We start from the raw sequence: 25,215 nt of genomic DNA, 5'->3' as shown, positions 1-25,215 counted from the left end.
CTCATGGCAACATTCTTTGCCTCCTGTCTCCTCCTCCTCCTACTCAGCTTCCTCCTCCTCTTCTTCCACCTGCTCATCCAGTCAGCCACACACCTTCACCACCAACTTCAGCACAGCCCGGGGTAAACGTCAGCAGGCCATTCTGAAACTCATATGTTTGGGGGACAGGCCCCACACCACACAGGAGTTGTGGCGGGGTATAGAACAACAGACCGACGAGTGGTTGCTGCCGGTGAGCCTCAAGCCCGGCCTGGTGGTGTGCGATAATGGGCGAAATCTCGTTGCAGCTCTGGGACTAGCCGGTTTGACGCACATCCCTTGCCTGGCGCATGTGCTGAATTTGGTGGTGCAGAAGTTCATTCGCAACTACCCCGACATGTCAGAGCTGCTGCATAAAGTGCGGGCCGTCTGTTCGCGCTTCTGGCGTTCACACCCTGCCGCTGCTCGCCTGTCTGCGCTACAGCGTAACTTCGGCCTTCCCGCTCACCGCCTCATATGCGACGTACCCACCAGGTGGAACTCCACCTTGCATATGCTGGACAGACTGTGCGAGCAGCAGCAGGCCATAGTGGAGTTTCAGCTGCAGCACGCACGGGTCAGTCGCACTGCGGATCAGACACACTTCACCACCAATGACTGGGCCTCCATGCGAGACCTGTGTGCCCTGTTGCGTTGTTTCGAGTACTCCACCAACATGGCCAGTGGCGATGACGCCGTTATCAGCGTTACAATACCACTTCTATGTCTCCTTGAGAAAACACTTAGGGCGATGATGGAAGAGGAGGTGGCCCAGGAGGAAGAGGAGGAAGAGGGGTCATTTTTAGCACTTTCAGGCCAGTCTCTTCGAAGTGACTCAGAGGGAGGTTTTTTGCAACACCAGAGGCCAGGTACAAATGTGGCCAGACAGGGCCCACTACTGGAGGACGAGGAGGACGAGGATGAGGAGGAGGTGGAGGAGGATGAAGCATGTTCACAGCGGGGTGGCACCCAAAGCAGCTCGGGCCCATCACAGGACGATGACGATACGGCAGCCTGGCACACATGAGCGACTACATGCTGCAGTGCCTGCGCAACGACAGCAGAGTTGCCCACATTTTAACGTGTGAGGACTACTGGGTTGCCACCCTGCTGGATCCCCGGTACAAAGACAATGTGCCCACCTTACTTCCTACACTGGAGCGTGATAGGAAGATGCGCGAGTACAAGCGCACGTTGGTAGACGCGCTACTGAGAGCATTCCCAAATGTCACAGGGGAACCAGTGGAAGCCCAAGGCGAAGGCAGAGGAGGAGCAAGAGGTCGCCAACGCAGCTGTGTCACGGCCAGCTCCTCTGAGGGCAGGGTTAGCATGGCAGAGATGTGGAAAAGTTTTGTCACCACGCCACAGCTAACTGCACCACCACCTGATACGGAACGTGTTAGCAGGAGGCAACATTTCACTAACATGGTGGAACAGTACCTGTGCACACCCCTCCACGTACTGACTGATGGTTCGGCCCCATTCAACTTCTGGGTCTCCAAATTGTCCACGTGGCCAGAGCTAGCCTTTTATGCCTTGGAGGTGCTGGCCTGCCCGGCGGCCAGCGTTTTGTCTGAACGTGTATTCAGCACGGCAGGGGGCGTCATTACAGACAAACGCAGCCGCCTGTCTACAGCCAATGTGGACAAGCTGACGTTCATAAAAATGAACCAGGCATGGATCCCACAGGACCTGTCCATCCCTTGTGCAGATTAGATATTAACTACCTCCCCTTAACAATATATTATTCTACTCCAGGGCACTTCCTCATTCAATACTATTTTTAATTTCATTTTACCATTATATTGCGGGGCAACCCAAAGTTGAATGAACCTCTCCTCTGTCTGGGTGCCGGGGCCTAAATGTGTGACAGTGGCCTGTTCCAGTGGTGGGTGACGTGAAGCCTGATTCTCTGCTATGACATGAAGACTGATTCTGTGCTGACATAAGGCCAGATTCTCTGTTACGGGACCTCTCTCCTCTGCCTGGGTGCCTGGGCCTAAATGTGTGACAGTGGCCTGTTCCAGTGGTGGGTGACGTGAAGCCTGATTCTCTGCTATGACATGAAGACAGATTCTGTGCTGACATAAGGCCAGATTCTCTGTTACGGGACCTCTCTCCTCTGCCTGGGTGCCTGGGCCTAAATGTGTGACAGTGGCCTGTTCCAGTGGTGGGTGACGTGAAGCCTGATTCTCTGCTATGACATGAAGACAGATTCTGTGCTGACATAAGGCCAGATTCTCTGTTACGGGACCTCTCTCCTCTGCCTGGGTGCCTGGGCCTAAATGTGTGACAGTGGCCTGTTCCAGTGGTGGGAGACGTGAAGCCTGATTCTCTGCTATGACATGAAGACTGATTCTGCGCTGACATAAGGCCAGATTCTCTGTTACGGGACCTCTCTCCTCTGCCTGGGTGCCTGGGCCTAAATGTGTGACAGTGGCCTGTTCCAGTGGTGGGTGACGTGAAGCCTGATTCTCTGCTATGACATGAAGACAGATTCTGTGCTGACATAAGGCCAGATTCTCTGTTACGGGACCTCTCTCCTCTGCCTGGGTGCCTGGGCCTAAATGTGTGACAGTGGCCTGTTCCAGTGGTGGGTGACGTGAAGCCTGATTCTCTGCTATGACATGAAGACTGATTCTGCGCTGACATAAGGCCAGATTCTCTGTTACGGGACCTCTCTCCTCTGCCTGGGTGCCTGGGCCTAAATGTGTGACAGTGGCCTGTTCCAGTGGTGGGTGACGTGAAGCCTGATTCTCTGCTATGACATGAAGACAGATTCTGTGCTGACATAAGGCCAGATTCTCTGTTACGGGACCTCTCTCCTCTGCCTGGGTGCCTGGGCCTAAATGTGTGACATTGGCCTGTTCCAGTGGTGGGTGACGTGAAGCCTGATTCTCTGCTATGACATGAAGACAGATTCTGCGCTGACATAAGGCCAGATTCTCTGTTACGGGACCTCTCTCCTCTGCCTGGGTGCCTGGGCCTAAATGTGTGACAGTGGCCTGTTCCAGTGGTGGGTGACGTGAAGCCTGATTCTCTGCTATGACATGAAGACTGATTCTGCGCTGACATAAAGCCAGATTCTCTGTTACGGGACCTCTCTCCTCTGCCTGGGTGCCGGGGCCTAAATATGTGACAGTGGCCTGTTCCAGTGGTGGGTGACGTGAAGCCTGATTCTCTGTTATGACATGAAGACTGATTCTGCGCTGACATAAGGCCAGATTCTCTGTTACGGGACCTCTCTCCTCTGCCTGGGTGCCTGGGCCTAAATGTGTGACAGTGGCCTGTTCCAGTGGTGGGTGACGTAAAGCCTGATTCTCTGCTATGACATGAAGACAGATTCTGTGCTGACATAAGGCCAGATTCTCTGTTACGGGACCTCTCTCCTCTGCCTGGGTGCCTGGGCCTAAATGTGTGACATTGGCCTGTTCCAGTGGTGGGTGACGTGAAGCCTGATTCTCTGCTATGACATGAAGACAGATTCTGCGCTGACATAAGGCCAGATTCTCTGTTACGGGACCTCTCTCCTCTGCCTGGGTGCCTGGGCCTAAATGTGTGACAGTGGCCTGTTCCAGTGGTGGGTGACGTGAAGCCTGATTCTCTGCTATGACATGAAGACTGATTCTGCGCTGACATAAAGCCAGATTCTCTGTTACGGGACCTCTCTCCTCTGCCTGGGTGCCGGGGCCTAAATATGTGACAGTGGCCTGTTCCAGTGGTGGGTGACGTGAAGCCTGATTCTCTGCTATGACATGAAGACAGATTCTGTGCTGACATAAGGCCAGATTCTCTGTTACGGGACCTCTCTCCTCTGCCTGGGTGCCTGGGCCTAAATGTGTGACAGTGGCCTGTTCCAGTGGTGGGTGACGTGAAGCCTGATTCTCTGTTATGACATGAAGACTGATTCTGCGCTGACATAAGGCCAGATTCTCTGTTACGGGACCTCTCTCCTCTGCCTGGGTGCCTGGGCCTAAATGTGTGACAGTGGCCTGTTCCAGTGGTGGGTGACGTAAAGCCTGATTCTCTGCTATGACATGAAGACAGATTCTGTGCTGACATAAGGCCAGATTCTCTGTTACGGGACCTCTCTCCTCTGCCTGGGTGCCTGGGCCTAAATGTGTGACAGTGGCCTGTTCCAGTGGTGGGTGACGTGAAGCCTGATTCTCTGCTATGACATGAAGACAGATTCTGTGCTGACATAAGGCCAGATTCTCTGTTACGGGACCTCTGTCCTCTGCCTGGGTGCCTGGGCCTAAATGTGTGACAGTGGCCTGTTCCAGTGGTGGGTGACGTGAAGCCTGATTCTCTGCTATGACATGAAGACTGATTCTGCGCTGACATAAGGCCAGATTCTCTGTTACGGGACCTCTCTCCTCTGCCTGGGTGCCTGGGCCTAAATGTGTGACAGTGGCCTGTTCCAGTGGTGGGTGACGTGAAGCCTGATTCTCTGCTATGACATGAAGACTGATTCTGCGCTGACATAAGGCCAGATTCTCTGTTACGGGACCTCTCTCCTCTGCCTGGGTGCCTGGGCCTAAATGTGTGACAGTGGCCTGTTCCAGTGGTGGGTGACGTGAAGCCTGATTCTCTGCTATGACACGAAGACAGATTCTGTGCTGACATAAGGCCAGATTCTCTGTTACGGGACCTCTCTCCTCTGTCTGGGTGCCGGGGCCTAAATATGTGACAGTGGCCTGTTCCAGTGGTGGGTGACATGAAGCCAGATTCTCTGCTATGGCATGAAGAGACTGATTCTCTGCTGACATTAAGCCAGATTCTTTGCTATGGCATGAAGAGACTGATTCTCTGCTGACGTGAATCCAGATTCTCTGCTATGGGACCTCTGTCCAATTGATATTGGGTCATTTTTAGTTTTTTAATTTTTATTTTAATTCATTTCCCTATCCACATTTGTTTGCAGGGGATTTACCTACATGTTGCTGCCTTTTGCAGCCCTCTAGCTCTTTCCTGGGCTGTTTTACAGCCTTTTTAGTGCCCAAAAGTTCGGGTCCCCATTGACTTCAATGGGGTTCGGGTTCGGGACGAAGTTCGGTTCGGGTTCGGATCCCAAACCCGAACATTTCCGGGAAGTTCGGCCGAACTTCTCGAACCCGAACATCCAGGTGTTCGCTCAACTCTACTCTTCAGCACATGTCTTTTTTTTCAACAGTGGGACTTTGCGGGGGCTTCTTGCAGATAGCTTGGCTTCACATAGGCGTATTCTAATTGTAACAGTACTCACAGGTAACTTAAGACCTTCTTTGATCTTCCTGGAGCTGATTGTTGGCTGAGTCTATGCCATTTGGGCTATTCTTTTATCCATTCGAATGGTAGTTTTTCGCTTTCTTCCACGTCTTTCAGGTTTTGGTTGCCATTTTAAAGCATTTGCGATCATTTTAGCTGAGCAGCCTATCATTTTCTGCACTTCTTATATGTTTTCCCCTCTCCAATCAACTTTTTAATCAAGGTACGCTGTTCTTCTAAACAATGTCTGGAACGACCCATTTTCCTCAGAATTTCCGAGAGAAATGCACTGTAACCAGCATGTACAACATTTGCTGCCTTCCTTCCTTAAATAAGGGCACTAATTGCCACCTGTTTTTCAAAGAATGAATGTATTATTGTGAACATGCCCCTTTCAATAAGTGATTTAATTACAGAGAATCAGCAGCATGCATGTCATGACTGTTGGATTTCTATTACTCTACTACAACTGCTAGTAAATTATTTGCCATGTAGAAATATAATTTCTACCCAAAACAGTGATTTAGTTAGTGATGTCTGACTGCTATTATTTTGAACACAACTGTATGTAAAACATTTGCTGTATCATGTGCCTTTATGCACCTAGGATTGAGGCTCTCAAGAGGCAGTCAGGAATCTCTGTTGTATAATAACTATAGACTCATAAAATCTGAGATAATGCATATAGGAAATGTTTGTGTATATTCAACTATGAACAAATCACATTACTATATCTTGTCTTCCAACAGATATAAATGAGTGCAGCATGCAAGCAGTATGCCAAAATGGAGATTGTCTGAATACACAAGGAAGCTTCAGATGTGTGTGTAAACATGGCTATGTCTTCATCTCTTCACAGATGCGCTGTACACGTGAGTATCGTACAGTCTATGCTGGATGGTTATAACATGCTGTCACGAACCAGCCGGTGTGAACCCACTGTGCCACGTGTCCTACCTCCTCTAAGGGCGTTGTCTAAGTGAACCCCTCGATCTTCACAGTACCTCTGATGGTGGGGATAGACTTTCCCGAGGGGAACACCAGGTCGCTACCTCTTGAGGAGGATAGGCACACGAGGCAGCTGGTCCAGGAGTCTTAACCAGGAGCAACAGTGCAGGACCGAAGGATGAGGCAGAGGCGAAGTCAGACAGGCAATATGTCAGGGCAGGCAGCACAGTTACAGGTCATGCAATCTGGGTCGGCAACAGGAGAGTCAAGGCAAGCAGGCAGGGATCAAACAGGTAGCAGAGTTCAGGAATACAAGTACGAGTCAGGAACACAAGCGGATATCAGGAACACAAGGAACTTGACACAGAGGCATCTGGGAAGGGGGCTGAGCCACTTATATATGCGCAGGAGGGCTAGGATTGGTTAGCAAGGTCACATGACCTAACCCATAAAGCACAGGGAGTGACGCGTGCCGGCCCTTAAGGAAGTGCTGCAGGAAACAAGCAACAAGCATGCTGTGGCCAGGGCTGAGAGGAAACAGAGCCTAGGACTGCAGCGGTGAATGGGAAGCACTGGTGGCAGATCACTGCTGAACACGGCGCCTGGGACCGGGGCGGTAAGCAGGGGAACAGCGGCTCACAGCAGCCGCTGTTACACATGTATCATGGGAATATATTTAGAGAAAATCTTGTGTAATATTTATACTTTTTATTTATACTTTTTTCAGGTATACTTTTGCATAAAGGACATTTGAAAAATGATATATACTAAGCGTGCAAAAATTGAGAAATATACTTATTTTATAGGGGTTCATCCATTTGGTAAATCTCTGCTTGATAGAAGAGTCTCTTGAAAACAAAGCTGATCACGAAGTGTTCCACTGCTGGGGCCTCCAGCAATCAGCTATATTCTATAGGGGAACCTGGCAGTAAATCTGGCCACACAAATGAGATGTTTGTCAACCAACAGCTATCTTTAGCAAACAAGGAGAAGGGAGAAAGCTCCTGCACATGCTACCCCAAGTATATAAGGACCAGGCATTTTAAAAGCCTTATCTCCCACCACATCTGCCATCAGAGCCACTTCAATGATGGATCTTGTAATCAGTAGGGTCTAAGCAGTCAGTCCTAATCAGGCATATCCTAGGCACAAACTGCAAAGGAGAAGGCAGGGAGGGGAGCAGCTGCAGAGCTAACAGACTGCAGGAGGAAAGGAAAATAGTAAAAAATATATATACACCTGGCAGTTACCCAAATAATAAAGTTGTTATTTTTACCACACAGTGAACGCCATAAATAAATTCCACAAAATAATATAAAAATTGTTGTTGTTTTTCTTTCCCCCTAAAACTAAAATAATAAAAGTTATTTAATACACTTTATATACCCAAAAATGGTTCCTAAAAAAAAACCTACAACTAACCCAGCAAAATAAAAAAATATTAAAAAGTTATGACTGCTAGAAAACTAAGGGGTTAAAAATGCAATTGTGTCCCCTGAGTTGTACGCCAATAAGATTTACTGCAAAAACACATAAAAAATCTACAATAAAAAAAAGTGACAGTTTTGGGAGGGTTTTCCTAATGTTAACGAGACTGTTAGGCCTCTTTCACACGGGCCTCGCGACGGCCGGATAGGATGCAGGTGCGTCGCGGGAAAATTATGCGATTTTGCCTGCGAGTGGGGTGAGTTTTGTATGCGATTGCGTTCTTCAGTTTTTTCTGAGCGAGTGCAATGCATTTTGCACGCCCGTGAGAAAAAACTGAATGTGGTACCCAGACCCAAACCCGGACTTCTTCACAGAAGTTTTTCACGCATGGTTTCTAGGTGACGATCGGGATGGGGACCCGATCATTATTATTTTCCCTTATAACATGGTTATAAGGGAAAATAATAGCATTCTTAATACAGAATGCTAAGTAAATTAGGGATGGATCGGTTAAAAAAATAAAATAATAATTAAACTCACCTCATCCAGTTGTTCGCGCAGCCCGGCTTGTCTTCTTTCTTCTTCTTTGAGGACTTGGGAGAAAAGGACCTTTGGTGACGTCACTGCGCTCATCACATGGTCCATCACCATGGTGATAGACCATGTGATGGACCATGTGATGAGCGCAGTGACGTCACCAAAGGTCCTTTTCTCCCAGGTCCTCAAAGAAGAAGAAAGAAGACAAGCCGGGCTGCGCGAACAACTGGATGAGGTGAGTTAAATTTTAGTATTTTTTTTTAACCCCTCCATCCCTAATTTACTTAGCTTTCTGTATTAAGAATGCTATTATTTTCCCTTATAACCATGTTATAAGGGAAAATAATAAAGATCAGGTCCCCATCCCAATCGTCACCTGGCAACCATGTGTGAAAATCGCACCGCTTCCGCACTTGCTTGCGGATGCTTGCGATTTTCACGCAGGCCCCATAGAAGTGAATGGGCCTGCGTGAAAATCGCACAATATAGAGCTTGCTGCGATTTTCAAGCAACGCACAAGTGATGCGTGAAAATCACCGCTTATGTGCACAGCCCCATAGAAGTGAATGGGTCCGGATTTAGTGCGGAATTCTCGCCCATGTGAAAGGGGTCTTAGGGGGTTAAATCACTTTCTATGTATAGATCAATAGCTTCTTGTGACTCATGTACAGTACAAACTTTGTGCCAGAAAACTAAAATAAAGTTACCCCTGCTGTCCAAATGAGCAGATTGTCCTGCAAATCAGTAGAAAGCATGTCGTACCACACTGTACAGCACAGAGATGCTACTCAACAGCTGAGAAGTGCATGTCCTCTGTAAAACTGTTGTTCTTCCAGGCTGATTGGTGAGATCTTCCTTTCAGTGACATGTTCCGCAGATCGGCAGTGTCAGAGGTATTTTATGTTGAATGTGGTTTCAAGTTAAGTTTCTCTTCTATCTGCGATGGACATTCTGTTAAGAGCTTCTGCGGTATCCTAGACCTGGGGGTATCTGCAAATGGTTTAGTATGTAATGTTTTTTTACCATATTCCTGTTACACTGTACACCAGCCACAGGGGTGGACTGGGAACTTAAAGTGGCCCTGGAAAAAATGCTAAAAAAGTGGCCCCGTTTTGTAGTTGGGTCCAAATTGATGGAAGGCAGGAATACCATATTGTGGCACATTATACCACCCCAACAGAGCCAAATACCACAGTTCATCACAAAACACTGCCAGCAGCACAAAATACATCCCCAAAAACTTCCACTGGCGGCTGTGAGGAGGGCCCAGGGAGACCACTGGGCATTGGCCCACTGGAAAAATTCTCTGTAAGGTCTATGGCCAATCCGCCCCTGACCAGTCGATGGGGTTTGGTGGGCATTAGGAATAGGACTAATCATTTCATTTCTCCCTTCTTGATAGGAGTACGCTGGTCCTGCTGCCTGCCAGGAGGGGTGTGCTACTATAGAAAGACTTTTATCTTTGGCCTGATCCCTCAAATCACCTTTCCACTGCCTCGATCCCCAGGGAGCAATGGCCTCATCAGGGCCACTACCACTCCTATCCACTGCACCAGCTCGTCGGGGGCTTGCTGCGCCTCTATTACAGATTCCGCAAAAACCAAGAGACAATAGGGCAGCTTGTTGTTTATTTTGTCCTTTAACCCTTTCTACCCCGGGCCAGTTTTCACCTTCCTGCCTAGGCCATTTTTTGCAAATCTGACATATGTCACTTTATGTGGTGATAGCTTTAAAATGCTTTTACTTATCCAAGCAATTTTGAAATTGTTTTCTCGTCACATATTGTACTTCATGATAGTGGTAAATTTGAGTCAAAAAATTTCATTTTTATTTAGAAAAAATATCAAATTTACAATAAATTTTGAAAAATTAGCAAATTTCCAAATTTCAATTTCTCTACTTTTAGAATAGATAGTAACACCTCCAAAAATAGTTATTACTTTACATTCCCCACATGTCTACTTCATGTTTGGATCATTTTGAAAATGACATTAAATTTTTAAACCCCAATTTTTTTCAGGACCAGTTCAGTTATGAAGTTACTTTCTGGGGCTTACATATTAGAAACCACCCATAAATCACCCCATTTTATAAACTACACCCTTCAAGCTATTCAAAACTGATTTTACAAACTTTGATAACCCTTTAGGTGCACCACGAGAATTAAATGAAAATGGGAATGAAATTTCAAAATTTCACTTTTTTTAGCAGATTTTAAATTTGAATCTATATTTACTGCAACACATCAAGGGTTAACAGCCAAATAAAACTCAAAATCTATTACCCTGAATCAGGATTTTACAGAAACACCTCATGTGTGCTCAAAAACTGATGTATGGGCGCACAGCATGCTTCAGAGTGGGAGGAGCACCATATGGCTTTTGGAGACCAGATTTAGCTGCAATGGTAAGTGGGAGCTATGTCGCATATGAAGATACCCTGAGGTGGCCCTACAGTGGAAACCACCAAAAAGTGACCAGATTCCAGTAACTACACCCCTTAAGGAATATTTCAAGGTGTGTAGTGAGCACTTTGACCCATCAGGCATTTCACAGAATTTGGAAACGCTTGGCTGTGAAAAGGAAACATTAAAGAATTTTCCAGAAAAAGTTGCTTTACACCCACATTTTTCACTATCACAAGGGATAACAGGAAAAAACGGAACCCCACATTTTGTTCCCGATTTCCCCCCGAATGCGCCAACACCCCATATGTGCTAAAAATAAATGATGTATGGGTGCATGGCAGGGTTCAAACGGGAAGTAGCGCCACAGGGCTTTTGGAGGACAGATTTTGCAGGATTAGCTTTTGGGAGCTATGTCACATATGAAGATACCCTGAGGTACCCCTAGAGTGGAAACCCCCAAAAAGTGACCCCATTCAGGAAACTACATCCCTCAAGGAATACTTCAAGATGTGTAGTGAGAACTTTGTCCTCAAAGGTGATTCATGGAATTGGCTGCGAAAATGAAAAATGAATTTTTTTCCCAGAAAAATTGACTTTAGGCCCACATTTTTCACTTTTAAAAGGGGTAACTGGAGAAAATGCACCCCCTAATGTATTGCCCATTTTCTCCTGATTACACCAATACCCCATATGTGCTTGTATACTGTTATATGGGCATACCACAGGGGTCAGAAGGAAAGGAGCCCCAAATGGCTTCTGGAAGGCAGATTTCACCGGAATAATTGACAGGCGCCATCTTGCTATTGAACACACCCCGAGGTATCCCTAGAGTGAAAACCCCCAAAAAGTGACCCAATTCTGGAAACTACACCCCTCAAGGAATATTTCAAGGTGTGTAGTGAGCACTTTGACCCAACAGGCATTTCACAGAATTAGGAAACGCTTGGCTGTGAAAAGGAAACATTTAAATTTTTTCCAGAAAAAGTTGCTTTACACCCTAATTTTTCACTTTCACAAGGGGTAACAGGACAAAATGCACCTCACATTTTGTTCCCCATTTCCCCCCGAATGCGGCAACACCCCATATGTGCTCAAGAAATGATGTATGGGTGCATGGCAGGGTTCAAAAGGGAAGCTCCATAGGGCTTTTGGAGGACAGATTTTGCAGGATTAGCTTTTGGGAGCTATGTCGCATATGAAGACACTCTGAGGTACCCCTAGAGTGGAAACCCCAAAAAAGTGACCCCATTCTGTAAACTACACCCCTTAAGGAATATTTCAAGATGTGTAGTGAGAGCTTTGTCCTCAAAGTTGATTCATGGGATTGGCTGTGAAAATGAAAAATTACAATTTTTTCGTGAAAAATTGACTTTAGGCTCACATTTTTCATTTTCACAAGGGGGAACTGGAGAAAATGCACCCCTAATTTATTGTCCATTTTCTCATGATTACAGCAATACCCCATATGTGCTTGTATACTGTTATATGGGTGTACCAAAGGGGTCAGAAGAAATGGAGCACCAAATGGCTTCTGGAAGGCAGATTTCACCAGAATAATTGACAGGCGCCATCTTGCAATTGAACACACCCTGAGGTACCCCTAGTGGAAACCCCCATAAAGTGACCCCATTCTGGAAACTACACCCCTTTTACCCAGCACTTTTACCCATCAGGCGTTTCATAGAATTAGGAAACACTTGGCTGTGAAAAGGAAAAATTAAAATCTTTTCCAGAAAAAGTTGCATTATACCCTCATTTTTCGCTTTCACAAGGGGTAACAGGACAAAATGCACCCCAAATTTTGTTCCCCATTTCCCCCCGAATGCGGCAACACCCCATATGTGCTCAAAAAATGATGTATGGGTGCATGGCAGGGTTCAAAAGGGAAGTAGTGCCATAGGGCTTTTGGAGGACAGATTTTGCAGGATTAGCTTTTGGGAGCTATGTTGCATATGAAGACACCCTGAGGTACCCCTAGAGTAACCCCTGGAAACACCAAAAAAGTGACCCCATTCTGGAAACTACACCCCTTAAGGAATATTTGAAGATGTGTAGTGAGAATTTTTGTCCTCAAAGGTGATTCATGGAATTGGCTGTGAAAATGAAAAATGACAATTTTTTTCAGAAAAATTTACTTTAGGCCCACATTTTTCACTTTCACAAGGGGGAACTGGAGAAAATGCACCCTCTAATTTATTGCCCATTTTCTCCTGATTACAGCAATACCCCATATGTGCTTGTATACTGTTATATGGGCGTACCACAGGGGTCAGAAGGAAAGGAGCACCAAATGTCTCCTGGAAGGCAAATTTCACCTGAATAATTGACAGGCGCCATCTTGCAATTGAACACACCCTGAGGTACCCCTAGAGTGGAAACCCCTAAAAAGTAACCACATTCTGGAAACTACACCCCTCAAGGAATATTTCAAGGTGTCTAGTGAGCACTTTGACCAATCAGGCGTAATTGACAGGCGCCATCTTGCAATTGAACACACCCTGAGGTACGCCTAGTGGAAACCCCCATAAAGTGACCCCATTCTGGAAACTACACCCCTCAAGGAATATTTCAAGGTGTCTAGTGAGCACTTTGACCAATCAGGCGTAATTGACAGGCGCCATCTTGCAATTGAACACACCCTGAGGTACGCCTAGTTGAAACCCCCATAAAGTGACCCCATTCTGGAAACTACACCCCTCAAGGAATATTTCAAGGTGTGTAGTGAGCACTTTTACCCATCAGACGTTTCATAGAATTAGGAAAGACTTGGCTGTGAAAAGGAAACTACACCCCTCAAGGAATATTTCAAGGTGTCTAGTGAGCACTTTGACCGATCAGGCATTTCACAGAATTAGGAAACGCTTGGCTGTGAAAAGTAAAAATTAAAAAAATTTCCTGAAAAAGTTGCTTTACACCCACATTTTGTTCCCCATTTCCCCCCGAAATGGGGTGTGCTCAAAAGGGGTGTGCTCAAAAAATGATGTATGGGCTCCAGAGTCAAACAGCTAAATATGGATTTTGCTGACCTGAATTGGCAGACATGTATTTTAGGAGCCATGTTGCATTAAATAAATTCCTGAGGTCCCCAGAAATGACAAACCCTAACAAGTGACCCCATTTCGGAAAGAGCACCCCTTATGAACATTTTAAGTGGTAGAAAGGGTACTTTTCAGCAAACAGGTGTCTCACAGAAGTCATTTCAAAGCACACATTTGTGGGGGGAAAAAATTATTACTAGCAGACCCCAATTTTTTTTTTTCCACAAAGGGTTAAAGGAGAAAAAACACCTCAGGATGTGTTCCCCATTTTCTCCCTATTCAGGAAACACCCCATATGTGCTTGTAGCCTGCTGTATGGGTGCACAGCAAGGCTCTAGAGGCAAAGTGCAAAATGTTTTTTTTTATGCAGGCCTGAATAAACAGACATGGATTTTAGCTGCCATGTCGCATTAAATAAATTTCCTGAGGTCCCCAGTAATTAAAAACCCCAAGAAGTAACCCTATTTTGGAAAGAGCACCCCTGTACGAACATTGTAAGGGGTGGAAAGTGCACTTTTGACCTAACGTTTGTCTCACAGAAAAAAATATGTAGTGGTTGTTGGAAAGTGGATATGCAAGAGAGGTGGACTAAATCAGAGATATAAAGTGGAAATATTACAGGGAGCATAAAGGATGAAATTAACTTAATACTCCATTGATGTGTGGTATATTTTAAAACACTCCTTCATGCACAGGCCAGGTTTTTCAGGGCAGGTTTCGCAGTGGTAAATGGTGTCCTTCCTAATACCCATTTTTGAACACACTCTGCTTCTTTTTGGGGTCATTCCCTTTCTTGATGTCTGGGGGACTTCAGCTGGGAAATGTCCTAGTACAACACGGTCACTGTGACTTACAGAAGTACTGGGGCCCTCTTCTGCTTGGTTTGGAAGAATTAGGGCCTTCATCACTACTTCTTGAAAGTGAAGAAATGTTCCTGTGTGTCCGCTTGACTTATATAGCACGTACGCATTGTACATTGCCGTCTATACAATGTGTATGGCCAGCTTTTTGTACCACACTTTTGTCTTTCGTGTGGCACTGTAGGGCTTCAGAACTTGATCTGAAAGATCAACCTCGCCCATGTGCCTCTTGTAGTCCAGAATGCAGTCTGGTTTGGGGACAGTGGTAGTGGTACCACGTACAGTGGCAGGGGAGCTAGTGTTAGGCCCCTTTCACACGGGCGAGTTTTCCGCGCGGGTGCAATGCGTGAGTTGAACGCATTGCACCCGCACTGAATCAGGACCCATTCATTTCTATGGGGCTGTTCACATGAGCGGTGATTTTTACGCATCACTTGTGCATTGCGTGAAAATCGCAGCAAGCTCTATTTTGTGCGTTTTTCACGCAACGCAGGCCCCATAGAAGTGAATGGGGCTGCGTGAAAATCGCAAGCATCCGCAAGCAAGTGCGGATGCGGTGCGATTTTCACACACTGTTGCTAGGAGACAATCGGGATGGGGACCCGATCTTTATTATTTTCCCTTATAACATGGTTTCCCTTATAACATATGAATACAGAATGCATAGTACAATAGCGCTGGAGGGGTTAAAAAAATTATAATAATAATTTAACTCACCTTAATCCACTTGCTCGCGCAGCCCGGCTTCTCTTCTGTCTTCTTCTTTGCTGTGTACAGGAAAAGGACCTGTGGTGACATCACTCCGGTCATCACATGGTCCATCACATGATCCATCACCATGGTAAAAGATCATGTGATGGACCATGTGATGACCGGAGTGACGTCACCACAAGTCCTTTTCCTGTACACAGCAAAGAAGAAAAGCCGGGCTGCGCGAGCAAGTGGATTAAGGTGAGTTACATTTTTTTTTTTTTTTTTTTAACCCCTCCAGCGCTATTGTACTATGCATTCTGTATTCAGAATGCTATTATTTTCCCTTATAACTATGTTATAAGGGAAAATAATACAATCTACAGAACACCAATCCCAAGCCCGAACTTCTGTGAAGAAGTTCGGGTTTGGGTACCAAACATGCCAATTTTTCTCACACGCGTGCAAAACGCATTACAATGTTTTGCACTCGCGCGGAAAAATCGCGCATGTTCCCGCAACTTACCCGCACCTTTTTACGCAACGCCCGTGTGAAAGAGACCTTACTGTGAATGGTGGTCAATACTAGGACATCCCTCTTGTCCTTGTACTTAACCACCAGCATGTTCTCATGGAGGAGAGCCCTGCTTTCACCCTTTCTCAGTGGTTGCCCTACCAGGGATCTAGGGAGGCCTCTCAGATTTTTGCGTACTGTGCCACAAGCCACAGTACCTCTGGCAGTTAGGGACATGAATAGGGGTATGCTGGTATAATAGTTATCCACATAGAGATGGTAACACTTATCCAGCAGTGGGTGCAGTAAGTCTCACACAATCTTCCCACTAACTCCTAGGATGGGGGGGCATTCTGGGGGTTCAATCCGGGTGTCCCTCCCTTCATAAACCCAAAACCTATAGGTGTACCCGGAGTTACTCTCACAGAGTTTATACATTTTTATGCCATACCTTGCTCGCTTGCTGGGCAGGTACAGGCGGAATCTTACCCTCCCTTTGAAATTTACCAGGGACTCCTCTATGCAGATATTTTGTTCTGGGGTGTACACTTCAGCAAACTTGGTACTGAAGTGGATGGGCCTAATTTTAAAAAGTCGATCAAATGTTGGGTCATTTTGGGGCGGACACTGTATTATCATTATAATGCAAAAATTTCAGAATCAACTCGAATCTATTCCGGACCATGGAATTACTGAATATTGGAGTGTGGTACAAGACATCCACACTCCAATACTGTCTAATTTCAGTTTTTTTAACAAGCCCCATATGCAGCAGAAGCCCCCAGAAGATTTTCATTTCTGCTGCTGTAACTAGGGTTCAACCAAGGGGTCTTGTGAATGGCGATGTGGGGTTCTGGGTAATAAACTGCTGGGCATATAAATTTGTTTTGGCCACATTAAAATTTACTAAATCTTCACTGAAAAAGATTTTGAAAAAAATAATTACTGTGTAGCCCGTGCAGTCAATTTGGATTCCAGAGTTTCCCACAAACTCTGGAATTTGGGGCTGATAATCATCATAGGGGGTGTCCATATGGGGTCACTCTGGGGGGCTGCCTCCACTGCTACCCTGGGGTGCCTTCTAGAGGGTCCCTCATCAGCGGATGATGATGATGAGGGGGCAGAGGAGTAGAGGAAAGTGGCATCCTCTTTTCGCTCTCTGGCAGTCTCAGTATCGGAGGCAAGCATTGCGTATGCCTCTTCAGCTGATTACACTCTTTGGGATGGACAGGCCATTTTTATTTTTTTGGGGTATGACGTGTGAAATGTGGAAACCTTTATTTAGTGTGAGGGGTGTGTTTTTTCACACGTGAAGGGGCTTGTAATAAATAAAAAATTCTATTTAGAAGAAAAGTTGCAAAAAAAAGTCTTTAGTGCACAAAAAAGTCTTTTATGCACAAAGAAAATTCTTTTCTGCAAAAAAAAAAAACTTGCCGTGCAAACTGAGCAGACGCGATCAGTAACGGACACTACTGATCAGTGCTCAGTGGTTGCAAAATGCACACACGCAGATGGTGCGTTCGTGCAAAAAACCTAATCTGACACTAAGCCCTTTTTCACACGGGCGTCGCGTGTGAGGGCCGGATAGGATGCGATTTTGCCTGCGAGTGGGGTGAGTTTTGTATGCTGTTGCGTTCTTCAGTTTTTTCCGCGCAAGTGCAATGCATTTTGCACGCGCGTGAGAAAAAACTGAATGTGGTACCCAGACCCAAACCCGGACTTCTTCACTGAAGTTCCGGTTTGGGTTAGGTATTCTGTAGATTTTAATATTTTCCCTTATAATATGGTTATAAGGGAAAATAATAGCATTCTTAATACAGAATGATAAGTAAATTAGGGATGGAGGAGTTAAAAAAAATATATAATATTTAACTCACCTCATCCACTTGTTCGCGCAGCCCGGATTCTCTTCTTTCTTCTTCTTTGATGACCTTGGAGGAAAAGGACCTTTTGTGACGTCACTGCGCTCATCACATGGTCCGTCACATGGTCCATCAACATGGTGATGGACCATGTGATGAGCGCAGTGACATCACCAAAGGTTCTTTTTCTCCCAGGTCATCAAAGAAGAAGAAAGAAGATGAGCCGGGCAGCGCGAACAAGTGGATGAGGTGAGTTTAATTATTAAAAAAAAAAAATTAACCCCACCATCCCTAATTTACTTAGCATTTTGTATTAAGAATGCTATTATTTTCCCTTATAACTATGTTATAAGGGAAAATAATAATGATCGGGTCCCCATCCCGATCGTCACCTAGAAACCATGCGTGAAAATCGCACCGCATCTGCACTTTCTTGCGGATGCTTGCGACATTCACTTCTATGGGGCCTGCATTGCGTGAGCATGCTGCTTGCGACATTCACTTCTATGGGGCCTGCATTGCGTAGAGCATGCTGCGATTTTCATGCAACGCACAAGTGATGTGTGAAAATCCCCACTCATGTGCATAGCCCCATAGAAATGAATGGGTCCGGATTCAGTGCGGGTGCAATGCGTTCACCTCACACATTGCACCCGCATGGAAAACTCGCCTATGTGAAAGGGGCCTAACTGAAATTTATATATATATCTAACTACCTACCACTAACTGCAGTTCTTTTTTCACACCAAAAAAAAAGTAAAAAAAAAACAACAAAACCTCAAAAATGTGCAGATGCTACTGAGCACACTACTGATCGGTGCTCTGCAGCAGGCACGCAAGCACACAGATCGTGCGTGGTGTAAAAACTGTAGTATAAAAATTCACTACAGTGAACACTGGCTAAAACTTTTACTTATATCTATGTATATATATAGAAATATAGAGCTCTATATATATTTATATAGAGCCCTAACTACAAATTCTTCTTTTTAACAAAAAAATATGAAAAATTGGCAAAAAAATCAGCACAGATGTGAAAAAAAAGCGCAAAGAATAATACGCAGGAGCTGATCAGGCAGGTACGCATTGAACAGCACTTGGCGGTCACCGCCCACACGCAGAATAAGTGGTGCAGAGCTGGAAAATGGTTAAAAAAAATTTTTTAACAAAAAAAGTGCACGGACCAAATGCCGTCTATAAAAAATGGACGGGGGAAGGGACAGGGACGGAGGGTGGTTTAGGGATCTGGAACAGCTGCAAATGAAAAAAAAACTGTGCAGCTATTCCAGATGTTCTTCTTTCTTCTTCTTTTCTTCTTCTTCTTTTCAGCAGGAAAGGGGTTAAAAGCGCAGTGGTGTGCACCACAAGTCCCAGCAAGCCACAAGCAGCACAGAAAGGCACAGAATGCATGCAGTCACCAGCTAGAATGGCTGCATGCAGGAAAGTTCTGCCTCTTCCTGTGCAGCTATAGCGCTGCAATTGGGTGGAGCGTTGTTGCAGTCAATAGCAGTGTTGGCAGGGGACCCAAAACACTCGTGTCCCCTGCCTGACCTAGGAAAAGACAGGTGCTGACTTGTTCAGCATCGGTAACCTCCAGATGACACCCCCTGCCCCCCTTGCAGCTTCGTATCGCAGCTGGAGCTGCGATGCGCATGTGTAGGGTATCTGGCCAATAGCAGCGATTGGGGCTGCAGGGGAACAGAAATACCTACCCCAGCCCTTAGCTAACATGGCTGCCTGCTAGGCAGAGCAGCCATCGCACCACGGTTCCTGAGCGATAAGTCACGTTCTGCTTCACTGGTCGGGAAGGAGTTAAAATGCCAGGCTCCCTGCTGAAAATGCATTATATTGCTGGAGTCTGTCAGACGCAGAACATGTCTGTCATGCAGCGGACCAGTGTTTCTGTTATTTTCATTGCTATGCTCCTGTAATGGAGCATAACAGTGGAAATATTTAGTTCAGAAGTGAACAAGTATACTGCAAGTGACCAAAATCCACTACACCAAGACCAACATAACACTATATAAGGGCCAAATAATACCGCTAGGCCATCACCACACAGTGAATGAACACCACCATACTGTCACTGATTAAAACACACTATAAAATGACCAGTATTACTAGCATACAGTGACCATATGGCAGTAGATACTAGTTCTACACAGCACTCTGCAGAAGTGATTACAGTACAGACATATCCTGTGACTTACAGGTGATATTCTCTGATCAGAGCTGTTCACTATTCTTCTCCATCCAGCCATGGCCGCCATGATGACTTGTCTCTGTAGAATTTGACACACAGCACACTCCCCATCAATTCCCACCCTCTACACAAACTCCTTATCCGCAGTGCCCCAGATGGTAATCATGCCACTATTGGTGACTCCCTTTTGCGAAATCTATAGGCTCCACCTTTCCCTGTGCTAGGTGCTAGCGTCGATTTGGGCTATAACGTATTCCAGTTTTTGGTGTATGGTATTGTAAATCTGCCAAATCGTGGTAAGCTCTACCCCTTTTGTCATGACTTTAGAAAAGTGGCAAGAAACTCAAAAAGTGGTGTTGATATTGATGAATACACCTATAGACCCCACACATTAATAGTGCTTCTGTGATCCACTTGCCCAAAACTATAACAGTACACCTTTTGAACCCCCACTTAATAAAAAGGACCCCTTTGTGCCCACTTAATTATAATGCTCCCTTTATTCCTAATTCAGTAATTATTTCCTTATTCATGCCTCACTTAGTGCTGAGGCCCACATTTATGTCCCAACCAGTAATAATGTTCATTTTTATACCCTACTCAGTAATAATGCCCCCTTTATGTTTCTCTCAGTAATAAAGCCCCTTTACTGCCTCCACTAGGTAATAAGACCCCATTATGCCCCTCTCAATCATGTACCTTTATGCCCCTTTAATTTCCTCCACTCAGAAACAGCTTCTCCTCTATTCCCCTGTCAGTACTGTGGAAGATGCCCTTAATCAGGGCTGATCACGTTTGCTCTACTGCTCCAAATTAATAGTAACCCAAGGGTTTTACGTGCACGGAAGAAGATAACTGTGACACACACACTGGGGTCAAAGCAAGTTCTCATTTATTACAGGAAGTACAGCAGTTTATATAGACATTAAAGGGGCATTCCCCCTGAGCCATGTGGCATCATTACATTGGCTGAAATATGAAAATAAGAAAAGAGATAACACTTGGCATCTGCGCAGTGTGCAATGTTTTGTGAACTGTGTAAATATCTAACTGTAGGCGTCATCTTGTAATGGAGTTTTCACTAACAACAAAAAAGCATATATGACGTAGCATGGAGGCGTATTATCTTTGGTAGGGTGGAACCTTTGTGCTCTGGAGAAGATAAGGTGTTGTCTGAGAGCTAAAGTATGTGGGAGCTTTCTTAGCTGAATTCGAAGAATGATGACCACATCTCTATCAGTACTAATGCTCCCTTTATTGCCTCCACTCAGTAACAGTACCCCCTTTATGTTGCCCAATGTCCCAATACACTGTAAGGCCATTTTCACAAAGTCAGTGTTTAGTCAGTGATTTCCATCAGTTATTGTGAGCCAAAACCAGGTGTGGGTCAAAAACACAGAACAGGTGCAAATCTTTCCTGCAGCATCAGAGACTGGAGCTGTAGTGCTGGAACCAGGAGGGTCTGACAAGTCGAACCTCGGCCTTAGCTAAAAATGCATCTCGGACAACCCTTTAAAATACCAAACTAGACTGCATCCTTAAGGGGTTAAACTGGATGGAAGGTCTCTCACATGTAATGTAGTATATCATTTAAAAAGTGTTGGGGGGTGCAAACTACAAAATTTATGTTTTTTTTTATATTTTATTATGTGAGGGCTTAGTTTTTATAGAGCTAGTTATAATTTTTATAGTTACCATGTAGGGATACATGAAAGACATATGTGAGGAAAATGCTGCAAAGTAAGAATGCTTTCAAAAACAGAAGTGTTAATAGTTTTTGTTTTTATCAATTAACAAAATGGAAAGTGAATAAACAAAAGAGAGATCTAAATCAGATCAATATTTGGTGTGACCACTGTAATAAGGTACAAGGAATCATCGTGGATGATAGGTACGTATCACCAAGGTTCCTGGCCTCGGTGGAGTAAGAGCCGGTTTTATGTATCAGCAGCAGTTGCTGTTTGACACCTTGATACTTAGTATGGTTATAATAGCTGATCCAGGCTGGGTTTTGCCAGGCATAAAAACCAGCCAGCACTGCCAGGTGGAGAGGATTACCTCCGTCTGACAGTGGAGCTCAGGAGGTCTGTGTGCTGTGATCTGAGGGCTGTGTTGGGATCTGCGGCTTGAGCTGGGCTGGAGGGCTCAGAACCCTGTGAGGGCGAACAGGCCGCCTAACGCCTGCCTGTGGAGTTGACAAGGCAGAACTTCCAACAGGGTGTGAAGTAACACCCAGGAGAAAAGGTGACTGTTTTGTATATGAACTTTTCATGTGTGTGAACGATCACCAAGCAACTTGTGTTTTTGTTTTGCTTTCTGTAAAGGGGGCATATTAATCACCAATATTTATGCAAATATTGATCATTAATATTCATAAATGGGAGGAGCCATCTAGTGATAACTCCGCCCATTTATGCCTTTATATAATAATAACAATAATACCTTCGCTATACTTTACACTGATCACTATGCTAGCTGCATGCGCCTTACTAAACTAACTATCGCCAATAACCACATGCCACACAGATAGTTATAAACCAAACACAGTATTTATTACTAACAATACAATACGCACGCAATACTAACAATACAGCACTAAATATACAATCCTAAACTACACTACACAGCACAATCCCAAATTCCACCCCACACACTATCTATATAATACAATAATACATTCGCATACACACAAATATCAGCAACCCACCCGCCTGACTAATCACTGTCCCTAAGGGGTACAAGGAGTTAAACACAATGGTGGCTCTGCAGGGGTTATTACCTGCAGGCCAAGGGACACAGGGTTATGAGTTATCAGGACAGTGGTAGCAGGGATCAGGCATTCACAGTCTAATATTTGCTTATAATTATATATATCTATATCAATGGAATAGATATATATATTTATAGCAGCACACCACAATATAAGTAACAATACTAACTACACTAACACATTCCCATTTCCACCCATCAACTAACTATACAATTCACACATTCAATATCAACAATCCACCCCACCTGGCTATTCACTGTCCCTACGGGGTACGACGAAGGGTTAAAAGGATTTGTTTGCAGAGCAGAAGCATGCTCTACAAAGGAACCAAGGCAGGGAAACAGGGGTTATTCAGGGTACAGGGGTCTATGGGGGGTGAACCAGGGGAGAGCAGGCACACAGGGAAACAGGGGTAACCAGGGGAGACCAGGGGTGTACAGCAGGGATCAGGGACACAGCAGGGAGTGGGGGTAATCAGGGGTACTAATAGGGCCACAGGATCAGGGGTACAACAGGGGTATACAATAAGGCAAGGGTTTGGGGATCAGGGTGTCCAGTAACACGGCAAGGGTAAATCAGGGCCCAGGGTACACATCACGGACACAAATATAGGGGTTACAGGACCAGGGGTGTGGGTTAACCAGGGGAGAGATATAGCGGTCGGGGGTCAGGGGATATACTTAATCCTTCCAGCGTTAGTAGGCCATTTCCAGGCGGTCATCATGGAGCTGCACTCTCCCATGTATCTAGTCTGGTTGCAAGAGACCGCATGTCTGCCATGCTGGGGGTTTTATCAGCCCCCCCCTCCTCCTTCTTCAACAGGAGGGTGATGACATCATCGTGGGGTCGTGTGACGGAATGCTAGAGCTGAAACAAAGGACTTCCTGCACAAGCTGTAAGCCCCCAGCTGCTGCCACATAACATTACACACTCCCACGTCATAAACGAACCAGGCTGATCAATACATATATATATATATATATATATATATATATATATATATATATACTACCCAACCTGGGGGCACTTATATATACTAATATAAGGGGGATTATAAGGGGGCACAGCTTCCAGGGACCACATATTTCCCACAGGGGCCACCATGAGCCCCTGGGGATCACCATGGGCATCACCCCATGATGTGGTGGTTAATGTATGCATATATATACCATACATGCCCGCACGTGTTTGCAGGCATGCATGGATATATATGCACACGTCTCAACCGTTCCTCAACAATCCCCCTGTTGTCGGAATATAATACGACAATATGGGAAGGAATAATGCAAGTCACCCGTACATACTAAATGGTAAAACACTCGGTAACACTGACATGGAAAAGGATCTAGGAATTTTAATAAACAGCAAACTAAGCTGCAAAAAACAGTGTCAGGCAGCGGCTGCCAAGGCCAATAAGATAATGGGTTGCATCAAAAGGGGCATAGATGCCCGTGATGAGAACATATTCCTACTACTTTACAAATCACTGGTCAGACCACACATGGAGTACTGTGTACAGTTCTGGGCTCCTGTAAACAAGGCAGACATAGCAGAGCTGGAGAGGGTCCAGAGGAGGGCAACTAAAGTAATAACTGGAATGGGGCAACTACAGTACCCTGAAAGATTATCAAAATTAGGGTTATTCACGTTAGAAAAAAGACGACTGAGGGGAGATCTAATTACTATGTATAAATATATCAGGGGGCAGTACAGAGATCTATCCCATCATCTATTTATCCCCAGGACTGTGACTGTGACGAGGGGACATCCTCTGCGTTTGGAGGAAAGAAGGTTTGTACACAAACATAGAAAAGGGTTCTTTACGGTAAGAGCAGTGAGACTATGGAACTCTCTGCCTGAGGAGGTGGTGATGGTGAGTACAATAAAGGAATTCAAGAGGGGCCTGGATGGATTTCTGGAGTGTAATAATATTACTGGCTATAGCTACTAGAGAGGGGTCGTTGATCCAGGGAGTTATTCTGATTGCCTGATTGGAGTCGGGAAGGAATTTTTTATTCCCCTAAAGTGAGGAAAATTGGCTTCTACCTCACAGGGTTTTTTTTTGCCTTCCTCTGGATCAACTTGTAGGATGACAGGCCGAACTGGATGGACAAATGTCTTTTTTCGGCCTTATGTACTATGTTACTATACTATAATGGGGGAACGGGTTGAGATATGTTTGCCCCCCTTCAACCCCATCTTTGGTGGAAGTTCAGGAAGAACTGTAGTGCACACTGATCTTTAGGTACTTAGACATCCCCAATCCAGCTTCCTCCGACCTGCCCTTCTGTCTTCTTCTTGACATCTTTAGGATACCACACACCCACAGTCTCTTGGTTAGCTGGTCTTTCTTTAACAATCTTAGTGTCGGCCACCCCCACTTTGGAGTGACCACACCCCCACAGTCTCTCGGTAATTCTGCCGATCTTCAGGTATCTTCGTCCCCCCCCAATTCTGGAGTGGGTTCACCCTTACAGTCTTTAACTGGCCTTTCTTTAACAGTCTCTTGGTGTCGGCCACCCCCACTTTGGAGTGACCACACCCCCACAGTCTCTCGGTAATTTTGCCGATCTTCAGGTATCTTCGTCCCCCCCCCAATTCTGGAGTGGGTTCATCCTTACAGTCTTTAACTGGCCTTTCTATAACAGTCTCTTGGTGTCGGCCACACCCACTTTGGAGTGGCCACACCCCCA

The 25,215-nt window shown here is 45.4% G+C and overlaps 1 protein-coding gene across 1 annotated transcript in view; it reads left to right on the top strand.

Moving 5' to 3' along the window:
* The window catches only part of LTBP3 (latent transforming growth factor beta binding protein 3), a 260,095-nt gene that overhangs the window by 119,939 nt on the left and 114,941 nt on the right, over positions 1 to 25,215 (top strand). Inside the window, exon 6 of the mRNA XM_040409069.1 lies at positions 6,015 to 6,137. Coding sequence (XP_040265003.1) covers positions 6,015 to 6,137 — 123 coding nt within the window. The remainder of the gene's footprint in view (positions 1 to 6,014; positions 6,138 to 25,215) is intronic.

The sequence above is a fragment of the Bufo bufo genome, chromosome 10 (genome assembly GCF_905171765.1).
Source record: "Bufo bufo chromosome 10, aBufBuf1.1, whole genome shotgun sequence".
In the NCBI taxonomy this organism is placed as follows: domain Eukaryota; kingdom Metazoa; phylum Chordata; class Amphibia; order Anura; family Bufonidae; genus Bufo; species Bufo bufo.
Note: the sequence above shows the minus strand (reverse complement) of the source record. Positions and strands in the feature narration are given on the sequence as shown.